At 41.5% G+C, this 11774-nt stretch overlaps 3 protein-coding genes across 3 annotated transcripts; 2 read left to right on the top strand and 1 right to left on the bottom strand.

Moving 5' to 3' along the window:
* Positions 1-26: 26 nt before the first annotated feature.
* C922_00252 (hypothetical protein) lies at positions 27-257 on the top strand (the record flags this gene model as incomplete). The annotated part of the gene is made up of 1 exon (XM_008815869.1): positions 27-257. One exon carries the CDS (start codon positions 27-29, stop codon positions 255-257), a length of 231 nt encoding a protein of 76 aa, XP_008814091.1.
* Positions 258-829: 572 nt separating this feature from the next.
* On the top strand, positions 830-6304 carry C922_00251 (hypothetical protein; the record flags this gene model as incomplete). Its single annotated transcript, XM_008815868.1, has 1 exon — positions 830-6304. The coding sequence occupies one exon, from the start codon at positions 830-832 to the stop codon at positions 6302-6304; it is 5475 nt and encodes a 1824-aa protein (XP_008814090.1).
* A 688-nt stretch (positions 6305-6992) lies between these two features.
* C922_00250 (NAD(P) transhydrogenase) lies at positions 6993-10823 on the bottom strand (the record flags this gene model as incomplete). The annotated part of the gene is made up of 3 exons (XM_008815867.1): positions 6993-7039; positions 7177-7288; positions 7449-10823. The coding sequence occupies 3 exons, from the start codon at positions 10821-10823 to the stop codon at positions 6993-6995; spliced, it is 3534 nt and encodes a 1177-aa protein (XP_008814089.1).
* Between the last annotated feature and the right edge of the window lie 951 nt (positions 10824-11774).

Genomic DNA, 11774 nt, shown 5'->3' with positions numbered 1-11774 from the left:
TTTGCTGTTTTCGCCACGTATTAAAAATGAGTATGTATTTCTTCCTGCTGTTTGAGAGCGTGGTACTGCTGATCAATAGCGTTTTAATTATAAATGAAAAGAAGCTAAAAAAATATAAAAAAATCGACATAAGTTTGAACAGCAATGACATTTTTGATAACATTAAGTTGTTGTTCTACACGATAAGAATATATTTTAAAATTCCGTTGATCTTCCTCAATTTGTTATGTATTGTCATTGAAATTTTATTTGGATAATTTCGCCGCGGGCATCCACGTTTATACATGTGTGCACAGAGGAATCGTTTGTTTGGAATCTGAGGCCTCCGTCCTTCCCTTGTTTATATTTCCACGCAGTTACTACTTTAAGTGTAAATTATGCGTGCGTCTATAATGCCCCTTAAACAGTTACATCGCCCAAATTGCTCCCCCCCTTTCCACATGTGAAACCCATCCCCTTGTATAAATGGGAATACACGTGTACAAGTCCCTACGCGTGTGTCTATGCGCGTGTCGCTGTGCCTACTCTGTGTGCGTGTGTCTGCCGTTTTTCGGAGAACCAAACTGTAGTACCCCGTCGGTGAATAGTCCTTGTGGATATGGTCCCTCCTTCTAACCCATCGGAAGAGTTACTACGAAAAAGCTGCCTTATTTTTTTTGTGTGTGTGTTCACAGTTTGTCCTCTTTTCCCAACCTGCAAACGTACCCCTGTGAAGAATCGCAGAGGTGCACTTGTTCTGAAATATACCCATAGGGAGTCACCGCGTGTGAACCCTAAACTGAAGAGCGCACCTCTTGTGATACCCCTGAGCACCCCTTCCGCGTAAAATATGACATCCGCCTATATAACGGAAATTAGGAAGAAGCAGAAGGATTATCTAAGTTGCCTATTCAACAAGTTTGAAAAATATTCCAATGAGAACGTGCTGACAAATCTGATAAACAAATCGTTAAATGAAATTGCGCTGTACCCCTTCCAAGATGTTAGCGAAAACGAAGTCATAGATGATGTGAACGAGTACATCAACGAGCTAACAATTAATGCTGAATATAAGAGGAAAAAAATATTCAAACATTTGTGCGAGATTTTCCTAAATGACAATTTTTATATATATGATAAGAAAGACCGATACGAATTGAAGTTCATCATTTTAAAATTATTATTTCTGATTGGAGAAATCAAAACAAGTGAGAACACACAATACATTGACCATCTATACGATAAATATTTTCACAAGAAAGAAGAAGTGGCTGCCCCCCCTTTGAACATAAATGAGCAAAATGCTCTCTATGACATACACAGTTTTAACATTCAAGAGGAGAGAAAATATCTGAAAGAGCTATACAGCACGGACGATGAGATTACGAGATTGTCATCCCTCTCTGGAGAAGAGGACATACAAATTGGCGACCTTGAAAGAGATGAGTTCCAACAGTATGGCTATCCAAGCGATATATACAACCAGCTAGCTAATTATCAGAAACAACCAAGCAGCCACAGTGACGCAGAACCCAATATCAACCACTTTCACGAGACGCAGTACGCCCAATATGTAGACAGCTATATGAAAGAGAAGAATGATTTAACGTATGAAAATGTCATCAAAAAAATATCGCAGTGTGTTTATGAATTTCCTCATTATGAAGATGTGGGGAGTCAGTGGAGACACCATGCTAGAAGATCCTTCCAGAGTAGACAATCTGTCGATTGCCTTGACAATGTGTTGTCGTACGATCATGTGGAGGAACGTGTACATAATGCTAATGTAGGTACTAGCGCGGGAAGAAGTCACTCACGTCGCCGGATTAGCACTCATAGCTCTAGCACAACATCGGATGAAGACATACTTGCCAGTTTAAAAATGAGACAAAACAAACGCAAAGATGCATCTCTCCCACGCAGACCAAGAGAACAATACTTTTTTAATAACATAAACATTTTCTATGAGGAATATCATGAGAGTGAAGGGGACAACACGAACATTATATACGAGACGGAAATTTACAATTTGCACAACGTGTTCGCCACTGATACGGGACAGGAGGGGCAGGAAGAGACATCTGGGGAAATAATCGGTAGGTCAAGTCACCCAGGTGGAAACGCACTGGATGATAATTCATCAGGGAACATTTACACACATCGGAGGGATTCTTCCCGTTATGTGCACATATCGAGTGGGAAGGAACCCGTCCAAACGGATGGTGCACAACATGGATGCAACATCGTCCTTGCCGATAAAGGGAATATTATAAAGGCTGGAACAGCCACTAAGGGAAGGAAAAATAAAAGGAAAGGCACATTTTACGTAAGCGAAATATTTATCATAAAAGAAATCTTGATGATACTATCCCTAAATTGCCCCATAAAATTTAAGGAAGACTTTTTTAAGAACTTTTCCGATTTTTTATTTAACCACGTAATGGACAAGAACAAAGTAAAAGAGGATTTTTTATTTTACATAAATATAGAAAGGCGTGAAAAAGGAGAGGGGAGGGCCCCACATGGAGGCGTAACGCAATACCGAGCAGTTATCAGCCAAATGATGAATGTCAAACAGTACAACTTAAGAAGAAGGACGTTTAAAAATTATGTGAAAAAAATAAAAAAACTTAGTATCAAATTATTTTACCTGAACATTTTTTTTTTTTTGGTGGAAAAATTTCGATATTTTTTTTTTTTTTTGCCATACAATTTCAGGGACATTTTTAACCACATTATATATATAAGACAGCACCTCAGCCATGATGAGGGGGAGAACAATTTATCTCTTCTCTTCCAGCAGATGAGTTTGACTGGCAGCAAAGGCAAAGGGAGCAACAATCTGGACAGCAGCGCCGACACCGGCAGTGGAAGGAGCAGGAGCAGCAACGTGTACTACCCGGGCAACTTCCTCGAGTGCTTCATTGACTCCCTAAAATGTATTTATTCCGAATGGAATTGCGTAATAGAAATTTTGTACAACTATCACATCTTGCTGGTCATGAAGCAGTACAACATTGTACCCGTTAGGGACGAACAAATTTTGGGTGTCCTAAACAGGATGGAACGAATACGCATTATGGATTACCTTCGGGTCGACCATTTTGTGAATTGGAAGTCCCGCAAAAGGGGAAGGCCTTCACACGGGAAGGTACACTCGCGTGGGGAGATAACCCCATTCGAGGAGCTCCACACGCGTGAGGAAACAAAAGGAAGTGCCTCCTTCCATCAACGAAGAAACAGGTCGGATAATGCAAGGAGACTACTGGACGAGCAAAAAATTGCCAGCTTCAGATCGCTCAGCCTTATCCACCTGCAGGTTATAATGACTAAGTACCTCTACGTGTGGAACAATCTCTACGACTATGTCGACTTTATCTTATCCTACCTACTTTATAACATCGGTATAGATGACTACACCCATTTTAATGCCCTATATGATAACGCCAAAAAGTTATGCACCTGCTACGACATGACAGTACTGTACTGGAGGAATTGCCAAATTGTAAATAACAAGTCGATGGAAAAAATTTTCCGCTTCCTTCTAAATGGGCTGAATGCGTACTACTCGAAACATATAAGCAGTTGGATTAAGAAGGGAAAAATTGACGATACCTTTAATGAATTTTTTGTGTACTCGCAGGACAGGGGGGATGAAGGGCCATTTGCCAATCATATGCTCTTTATAAAGAAGCAGGGTGAATTTGTCTTGTGTCCAGAATTTTTTAACTCCTTTGTTTTTTTTCTAATAAGCCTCGGAAATAACATTCGATTGTATATGAAAATTAGTCACGAGAAGGAGGTAGACTACGTCGATTATTATTTGAAGGGGGGCGTGGAACCCCTCCGACTGAAGCGCCCCGCGAGGGGGGATTATCAGGCTGGCCTCGGTGCAGTAGGCCCCGCTGCACTCGTCAGCGGGGGGTGCGACGGCGAGTACAGTGATGAGATCGATGGTGAGTTTGAGGACGCAGGTGGCGCCCCCGCGCCACCGCCTTATCGCCCCAAACGATTGCACAAAAACACCCTCAACTACTACTACAACATCGAGAATTTGAAGCACGTCCAGAACATCTCCCTAGACATCATCTCGACCATTTTGACGACGCGCCCAAATGAGGAAAACCTTCTACCTTACTTTAACAAAGCTATTTTGTCATTAAATGTTTCATACGATTTGTACATTAAAAAGTTCCTTCAGGAAGAATTTTTTCAGCTCTTCCTTCAAAGCAACCGCATTTTTTTAGATAGTCTAATGAAATATTCCTATCTGTTGGAATACTTTTGCTGTTTGCGCAGTTTAGTATTCCTCGAAATAGGTGATTTTATTTCTCCTTTTTTTGAGTTCATTTTTAAGGAGGTATCCATTCCGCTTATCGACGAGAGAAACATGAACACGACGTTCAGGCAGTGCGTTGTGCAAAATGTGAATAGGACTACACCTAACGTGGACGGATCCAATTCATGTGCGTCCTTTTTGCACAAGCGGTTTGTGTTTCTCCATATGAATATTCTGATGCAGAAGAATTCCCACTGTAAGAAAGAGAAAAGGGAAAAAATGCGTCAACGGGGACAAGGGGACGACCTCACGGATGCAGATCAAGATCATCTGCACAACCCCAAGGAGGAAGTTAACTTTGGGGAGGAAAAACGCCAACTCGAGATTAGCGATGAGCATAGACGAGTCTCCACCAACTTTGCGCCATACCCATGGAATTGCACCCATCGAGGGGATCCTCCCCCAATGATAAAAATACCAGCCCAATCTGCAGAAAAAGAAACAGCGCAGAGCTACACTTCTGCAAAAGGACAAAGTAACACCAAGTATGAAGAAGCGCAGAATGGAAGTGAATCCTCCATCTGCCAACAGTTGACGAAAAACCTTTACAAAGAAGAGATTATAACGAGTATCTTGAAGAGATTCTACTTTACCTTAAGGGAAAACAAAATGTACAACAACAACATCCGTGTTATAAGCTACAGGAATTTGCTAATAGAGACAAGGGGCAGTGGGTCATCTTTTGTTAATTTTTTATTTGATTCGAAATGTTTGGAGAAATATTCAGCGATATTTTCCTACTTTCTTGAAATAAAAAAATCTTTGCATGTACTAAATTTAGTACACATATTTTATAAGTACCTGAGGACAAAGAAATCAGAACACTATGAAACTGTGGAGGTAATCGTCACCTCTTTGTGTGTTTTAAAATATAAAATGTTCTTCTTCCTGAACACGCTGTATACCTACTACCAGTGGATATTGAGTTTCTCGTGGAATCAGTTCATTTCCACTTTGTTAAAATCAAAGTCGTTGTATCAGATAAAACATAGTCACAAGCTGTACTTAACTTTTTTAATCGAAACGATGTTGGTACCGATACGGACGAGACATGACGAGCTGCACAATTTTTACATAAATGATGAACACAGGAAAAATGCCCTGCTTCAGGAATATGAAAGAAAAAAGGTTGTTTTTAATCCTCCCAGGGGTAAGAACGACCAGGGAAATGTGGAAACTGATTCGTATAATATGTGGGGTAGCTCCACTGTTGCTTTAGAAGATAGGATCAATTGCGATTCTAGAGGGCGGTTCAGCCAAGTGGCCCAGGATTCGGACAAATACAGACCTGAAAAAAAACGAAGCGATGGCGCAGATGCTACAGCATGGGATAACACCTCCGCCAATTCCCTGCTTCAAGGCACTCTAAATAAGGAGTTCCTCCTCAATGAATTATTTTCCAATCACCTTCTTAATCTGTTATCCATTCCTTCCCAAATTTACGATATCCTTCTAAAGCTGAGCAAACTCTTCAATGTCACCTTTGACCTAAACTTTGACAACTCGTACGACATGGCTTTTCAGAGCGAGCAGGAGGTGGACGATGAGGAACGGGATGAAGAGGACGGCCTTGATGAAGACGACGAAGAAGAAATAATGAACGTAAAAAATGGAATCCTAAACAGGGACAAAAATACAGTAGCAGAAGGGGGAAACAGAACGTATCCTAAAAGCGGGCATGCAAAAAGTGATGGGAAGAACCCCGCAGAGAGAGAGCACATTTTATTTTCCATAAACAGTTACATAAAATCTCTTGCAAACATTTTCGATATTCACTACTTGGAGTTTGTAATGAAATTAAACATCATTTCTTTGAATGTTGACCAAAATAGCTTCTTTGGCCCTAATAGGGATTCTAGACTGTTTAACCACATTTTGAGGTTAGACAAGAGCATCCTGAAAAAGGTAACTATTTTACAGTGTATGTTGTCTTTGCACTCGTTTAGCGCTGACCCCGTGGATGCCGCGTATAGTCAGCTACGGTAGCTCTTGCGAGAGGCGGTTATTGCGTCTGTTGCGACGTGTTGCGGCGACGCTTCCTCCACATTGATTTCCATTTGGAAGCCATGTGCCGGGCATATTGTCACCCTTTTATTCCCCCCCTCTGCAACATTTTTTTTGTAATTCGGCTAAACACGTTCAGGGTTTTTCCCCACACGTGTAATGTACTTCTCAACGTGTCGCCACACTTTTTTTACGTTTAGAAAAAACAGTCGCATAGCGATAAACTCCTTTTTTCACGCGTGCGTGTTCTCACGACGCACGTATTAATGTAAATTTCCTTTTAAGCGAACTGTCGGGCAAGTTGCACGCCGATGTGTATCTCCTGAGGGAGGAGAGACACCCCGAATTGGGTAAATATTTTTATATTTCAGCTGAGGCGCCAAAAAGGATAATTAAAAAAATAAGCATATGAGTAAATAAAATGGCGTAACGGAACAGAAGCAGGGTGAGGAAAGACCAGCAAGTGTTGGCATGGTCAGCATGGTCAACATGGCTAGCAGCGTTGGCAGTGCTCGCAGCGCTAGAGCAGCTAAAGTGCGACAAAAACAAAAAATTCGACGGATGCTGAAGAAAAGTCAACGCAGTTCAAGGGCTGCAGCTCGTATGCCGGGGGAAACATTTCCTGTGGCCCAATTTAGGGCTTCACAAAAGGGGAAATGCCTTTATTTTCTTATTTGATAAACATGTCCAGCATCCTCTTGGTGACGTAGAATCCTCCTAAAGGTGTGGAAAAAAGAAAGAGGGTACGTTCATATCAGCGTCCTTTTTGTGGGCGCATCGATGTGTCAACTCTCAGGGGGGGATGCCTCTTTTCATCAAGATGGCATCATAGATCGTACGCTGGTGACCCATACCTGAAAGATTCACAGCGGACAAGAAGGTGGCTATCATCGACAGGACAGAACTCAGACTTTTGAAGCCACTGCCGTACTCAATCATGCTTCCGATTATTATAACTCCGGAGAGCTGCAGGGAGGGGGGGTAGATGTCGTATCGACGCGCCTGCGTCACTGATGTCCGTTGGTCTGCACATAAATCCGTATGGACAGAAAAACACCCCTAGATTCATGCATCTGTAAGTAACATGCAAAATGGTGCCACCACGGAGTCAATGGCCCACTCTTACCGCGTTCGTGACGGACATCAGCGGGGTGTGCAACGAGGGCGTGACGGACCAGACGCAGAAGTAGCCAACGATGATAGACAGAGTAAATAAAAACAAATGGTGCAAATCTGACTGTGAAAAGATAGTGCCAGTCAGTAGGGTAACCATAAGTGCGCAAATTAGGGAAATGTAGAAGAGCAGATCTGACTCGATAAACTTTTCAGTTATGCGTGTCCCCGTCGGATATTTTATCGTTTTTTTGGAAACAAGTTGATTGTCTTCGCTTTGGTCAGTCAAGAAAACACTTTCGCTTTTGACCAATTTGTCCATTGATCTGTCAGGTGAGTACAAAATTTTTCCATCCTTTACAACAACGAGCGCTTTCACAATGTCATTATTAGTATCGACTGTAAATTGTAATCCTCCTCCCATTTCATCCAGCAGATTTATCATATTCATGGAGAACAAGTCAGATGCCTGCAGTGGCATATTTCTTTCAATTTTATCTCTACCTAACACATGAACCCCATTGATGATGATGTTTTTATTTGATTGCGAACACTGGATATTTCCTCCCCAGCCACTTTGTTTATCTCCAAATTCTGTGCACAAATCCACGGCCACACTTCCCCTCTTCATTAGTTTAATCATTTCTGTGGTGACCAATTTTGGGGACGCTTTTCCAGGTACAGATGCAGAGCAGATTAAAATGTCGCACTTACTGATAACCCTTTTGAAAATCTTACTTTGTATATTTAAAAAATCTTCCCTCATTTTTTCTTCATCTTTCGCTAGTTCATTCTTTTCTCTGTACGTTGATGATGGGATCTTTATGAATATTCCACCACAGCTCTTCACTTCCTCCTCAGTGGATGCTTTCGAATCATGTGAGTATACAATAGAACCCATACTCTTCGCGGTTATAATGGCTTGCAACCCTGCTACCCCTGCCCCTATGACGAAAACTTTAGCGGGATGAATCGTTCCAGCAGCTGTGGTAGACGATTTACTAAACATTGGGAGCATGAAAAAGGCTTCTATAACAGCTCTGTATCCTTGTAAGTTACTCATAGAGCTTCTGATGTCTATTTTTTGAGCGCGTGTGGATCTAGGCACCTCGTCAATTGCCATATAGGTGATGTTATTTTTTTCTTTATTCTGCACAGCGATTTGAAGTAGCTCTTTATTGATGCTTGGCCACAAGTAACTAATTAGGACAGTATTATTTGGTACTTCCACTATGAATTTCTCGCTTGGTGGATCCACCTTCAGTATGATATTGCTCTGCCTGAGGACATCCTCCTTCGATGTGATTTCAGCTCCGTAATTAACGTATTCCTCGTCTTCTATCATGATTTTCGTTCCTATGTCTTTTTCCACCAATATTCGGAAGCCCATTTTTTTTAGTTTTGGGACAAACTTGGGGGTAATAGGGACTATAGACAGGTTGACATCGGCGCTTCGGGGGGTGGATGACTCAGCTTCTGCTCCCTCTTTGGTGTTTTCCCCTTTTTCGTCTCCATTTTTTGCTTCTCCTTTTTGTGTTCCCCCCGTGTCCTCCTTCACCAGCCCGATGACCCTCCGTGCCTTGGGGTACTGCTCCGCGAGTGCCTCCAAATCTTCTCTGATGCTGGCGGAAGAGTCCTCCGAGAGGAAGCACAAAGAGCGCACTTCAGCCTTCTCATCATCAAGGTGCGCATCTGACAGGGATACATCTGGATATTTATGACTGGTATAGTCGCTCAAAATGGTTAAAATTTGATTGGTCGAATGTTTCGCATCGCCGAAAAGCATATAACTGTTGGCAAAGTAGAAGAGTGGATTGTCTATCGCCGAGTACCCTGTGTTCAGACTCCTTTTTAAAATAATTACTTGTTTGCTTTTCCATACCTCGATGATTGGCATTCCATAAATTTTGCTGGAGGGGTCTAGAGAGGAGGGGTTCACAATGTCGTTAGCCCCCACTACCAAAACGATGTCAGCCTTGTCGATAGATGAGTTAATTTCATTCATTTCTTTGACAATGTTGTAGGGAACATTTGCCTCAGCTAGAAGGACATTTAAATGTCCTGGCATTCTTCCTGCAACAGGGTGGATGGCAAAATTTACCTGCACATTTCTCGACTTCAGTATGATGCAAATTTCAGCTAGCTCTCTCTGACATTTGCTAACAGCTGTGCCATACCCTGGAACGATTACAACATTTCTTGCGTTAATTAAATTTTCTGCAACGTACTTATGTGTGGTAGAGTTTACCCGTTTATTTGCCTCCGCCTGCTGCAACGATCCTCCACCTAACTCATCATAGTCATCCCACCCACCTAGGATAATATTGAAGATATCTCTGTTCATTCCTATACACATAATGTAGGATAAAATAGCTCCTGAAGAACCAATAAGTGATCCTGATATGATTAACAAATTGTTATGAAGCAGAAATCCACTGATGGCTGTAGCGAAGCCAGAGTAAGAATTCAATGCACTAATGACCACAGGCATATCTGCAGCACCGATTGATGCAACTAAGTGGAACCCGAGAAATGAATCCACCAGGAAAGAAACATAAAGGAAAAGGGTTTTCAAATAAATCGATTTAAGCTGAACAAAATAATATCCAAGAATGATGATAATTATAATACAAACCATATTTATGACTTTTTTTATTTTCAAATTTAAAGATTTACTGTCTAGAGTACCACTTAATTTCCCCGCTGCTACTAACGACCCGATAAAAGTTATTGCACCGATAAAGGTTCCTAAATAAAGTTCCACCAAATGTATTGTGCTCATTTCGTAACTCTCGAAATATTCCGAATGGTATTTAGAGAAGCCAACAAATAATGCAGCTAATCCGACAAAGCTATGAAATAGTGCAACCAACTGGGGCATCTGCACCATGCTCACATGGTGGGCAATAAATAATCCTATACTGATAGCTGGTATTACTATGATGAAAAATAATTCATATCTGAATCCAAACCCTACTTGGCTAAAGGTCACCACTATTGCTGCTACTATTCCTATAAACCCTAGTACATTCCCCCTTTTGGAAGTCTTGTGATTATTCAAGCCAGTCAAACAGAGGATGAAACATAGGGCAGAAAATAAATAAACCGCATTTAATAACGACGGAACGAACGAATAGGACGATAACTCCACTTTGCCATTGTCCCATCCGCCTCCATTTCTTCCTCCTTCATAGTCTTTATAATTTCCCAGGTTAGTGGAAATCGGCGGGATACTAATTTCGGGGAGTCTTATTTGGAAAAAGCTACTGCTGTCTTGGGCCGGTCCCTGAGTGCTCGTCAGCTGGTTCCTTAGATTCGATTTGCATCTCGCATACTTAATCGTCAGAGCGACCACCAGGATGATAATTGCTTTCAACGTTGCGTTCATTGTTTTTTCCCAGGCGCCTTGCGAGTAGAGCCCTCCTAGTGCTCCCCCGTTGGTGTGCGATTGATCCGCTGTTGGTATGCTGTTTCCGGTGAGGGGGCTGTATCTCAGCTTCACCTGTTACACTCCTCTTTGCCTTCGAATGCGCCGCTTTTCCACCGCGTCTGCACGCATATGGCCACCTTTGCATACAACTAGCGTACAGTCAAGTCAGGTCCGTCCCACACAATTGCAGGCAGTATTGGAAACAAAAAAAAAAAAAAAAAAAAACCGACAAACGTCACAAAATCTAACTAAAACGAACAAGAACCAGTTAAGAACAAAATTTTAAAATCGTATGTTTTGGACAGAAAAGAAGTAAATCTCATGTCGGAAACATTTGTTGATGGATATTTCCGCAACTCCACCAAAGCGTGCGTTAAACTTTATAAAAGTGAAAAATTAGAAAGGGAAACAAACAAAAAAAGAAATTAAAAAAAAATAAGCAAACAAAATTAAGAAGAAATACTCTTTGCCTATTCAGTAGTGTATATTTATAAATAAATAGGAGAAAAAAACACCAACTGTATGATGCAAACAAATCCACTCCAGGGGCGTTCCTGGCATAAGTTAGATCATCCACAGGGATATGGTCGTAACATAGACAACGTACACATGTGTATAAATGCCCCTAGGCGGGTGTGTAACGGGAATTGGCTCCCTGTTTTTTCTTTTTCTTTTTTTTTTTTTTCCCATTTGGTGCTCCGTTTGAATGTACATACAGGCCTCACCCCCGCGGTGCTGTCATGCTAAGGGGGGGTCAAAATTGACAGACAAAATGGATAAAAAAAAAATAAAATAAAAACAAATACATGCGCTTCTCCTCACGGAATGCCTCCCTAGTGAAGCAAAATGGTTATGATTCTCTTGTGTCTAAGATTAAGCACATAAAAACTGCCACCCTGGCAGAACAAC

This window comes from Plasmodium inui (assembly GCF_000524495.1).
Source record: "Plasmodium inui San Antonio 1 unplaced genomic scaffold supercont1.1, whole genome shotgun sequence".
NCBI classification, from domain to species: domain Eukaryota; phylum Apicomplexa; class Aconoidasida; order Haemosporida; family Plasmodiidae; genus Plasmodium; species Plasmodium inui.
This window is presented reverse-complemented; position numbering and strand designations above follow the sequence as displayed.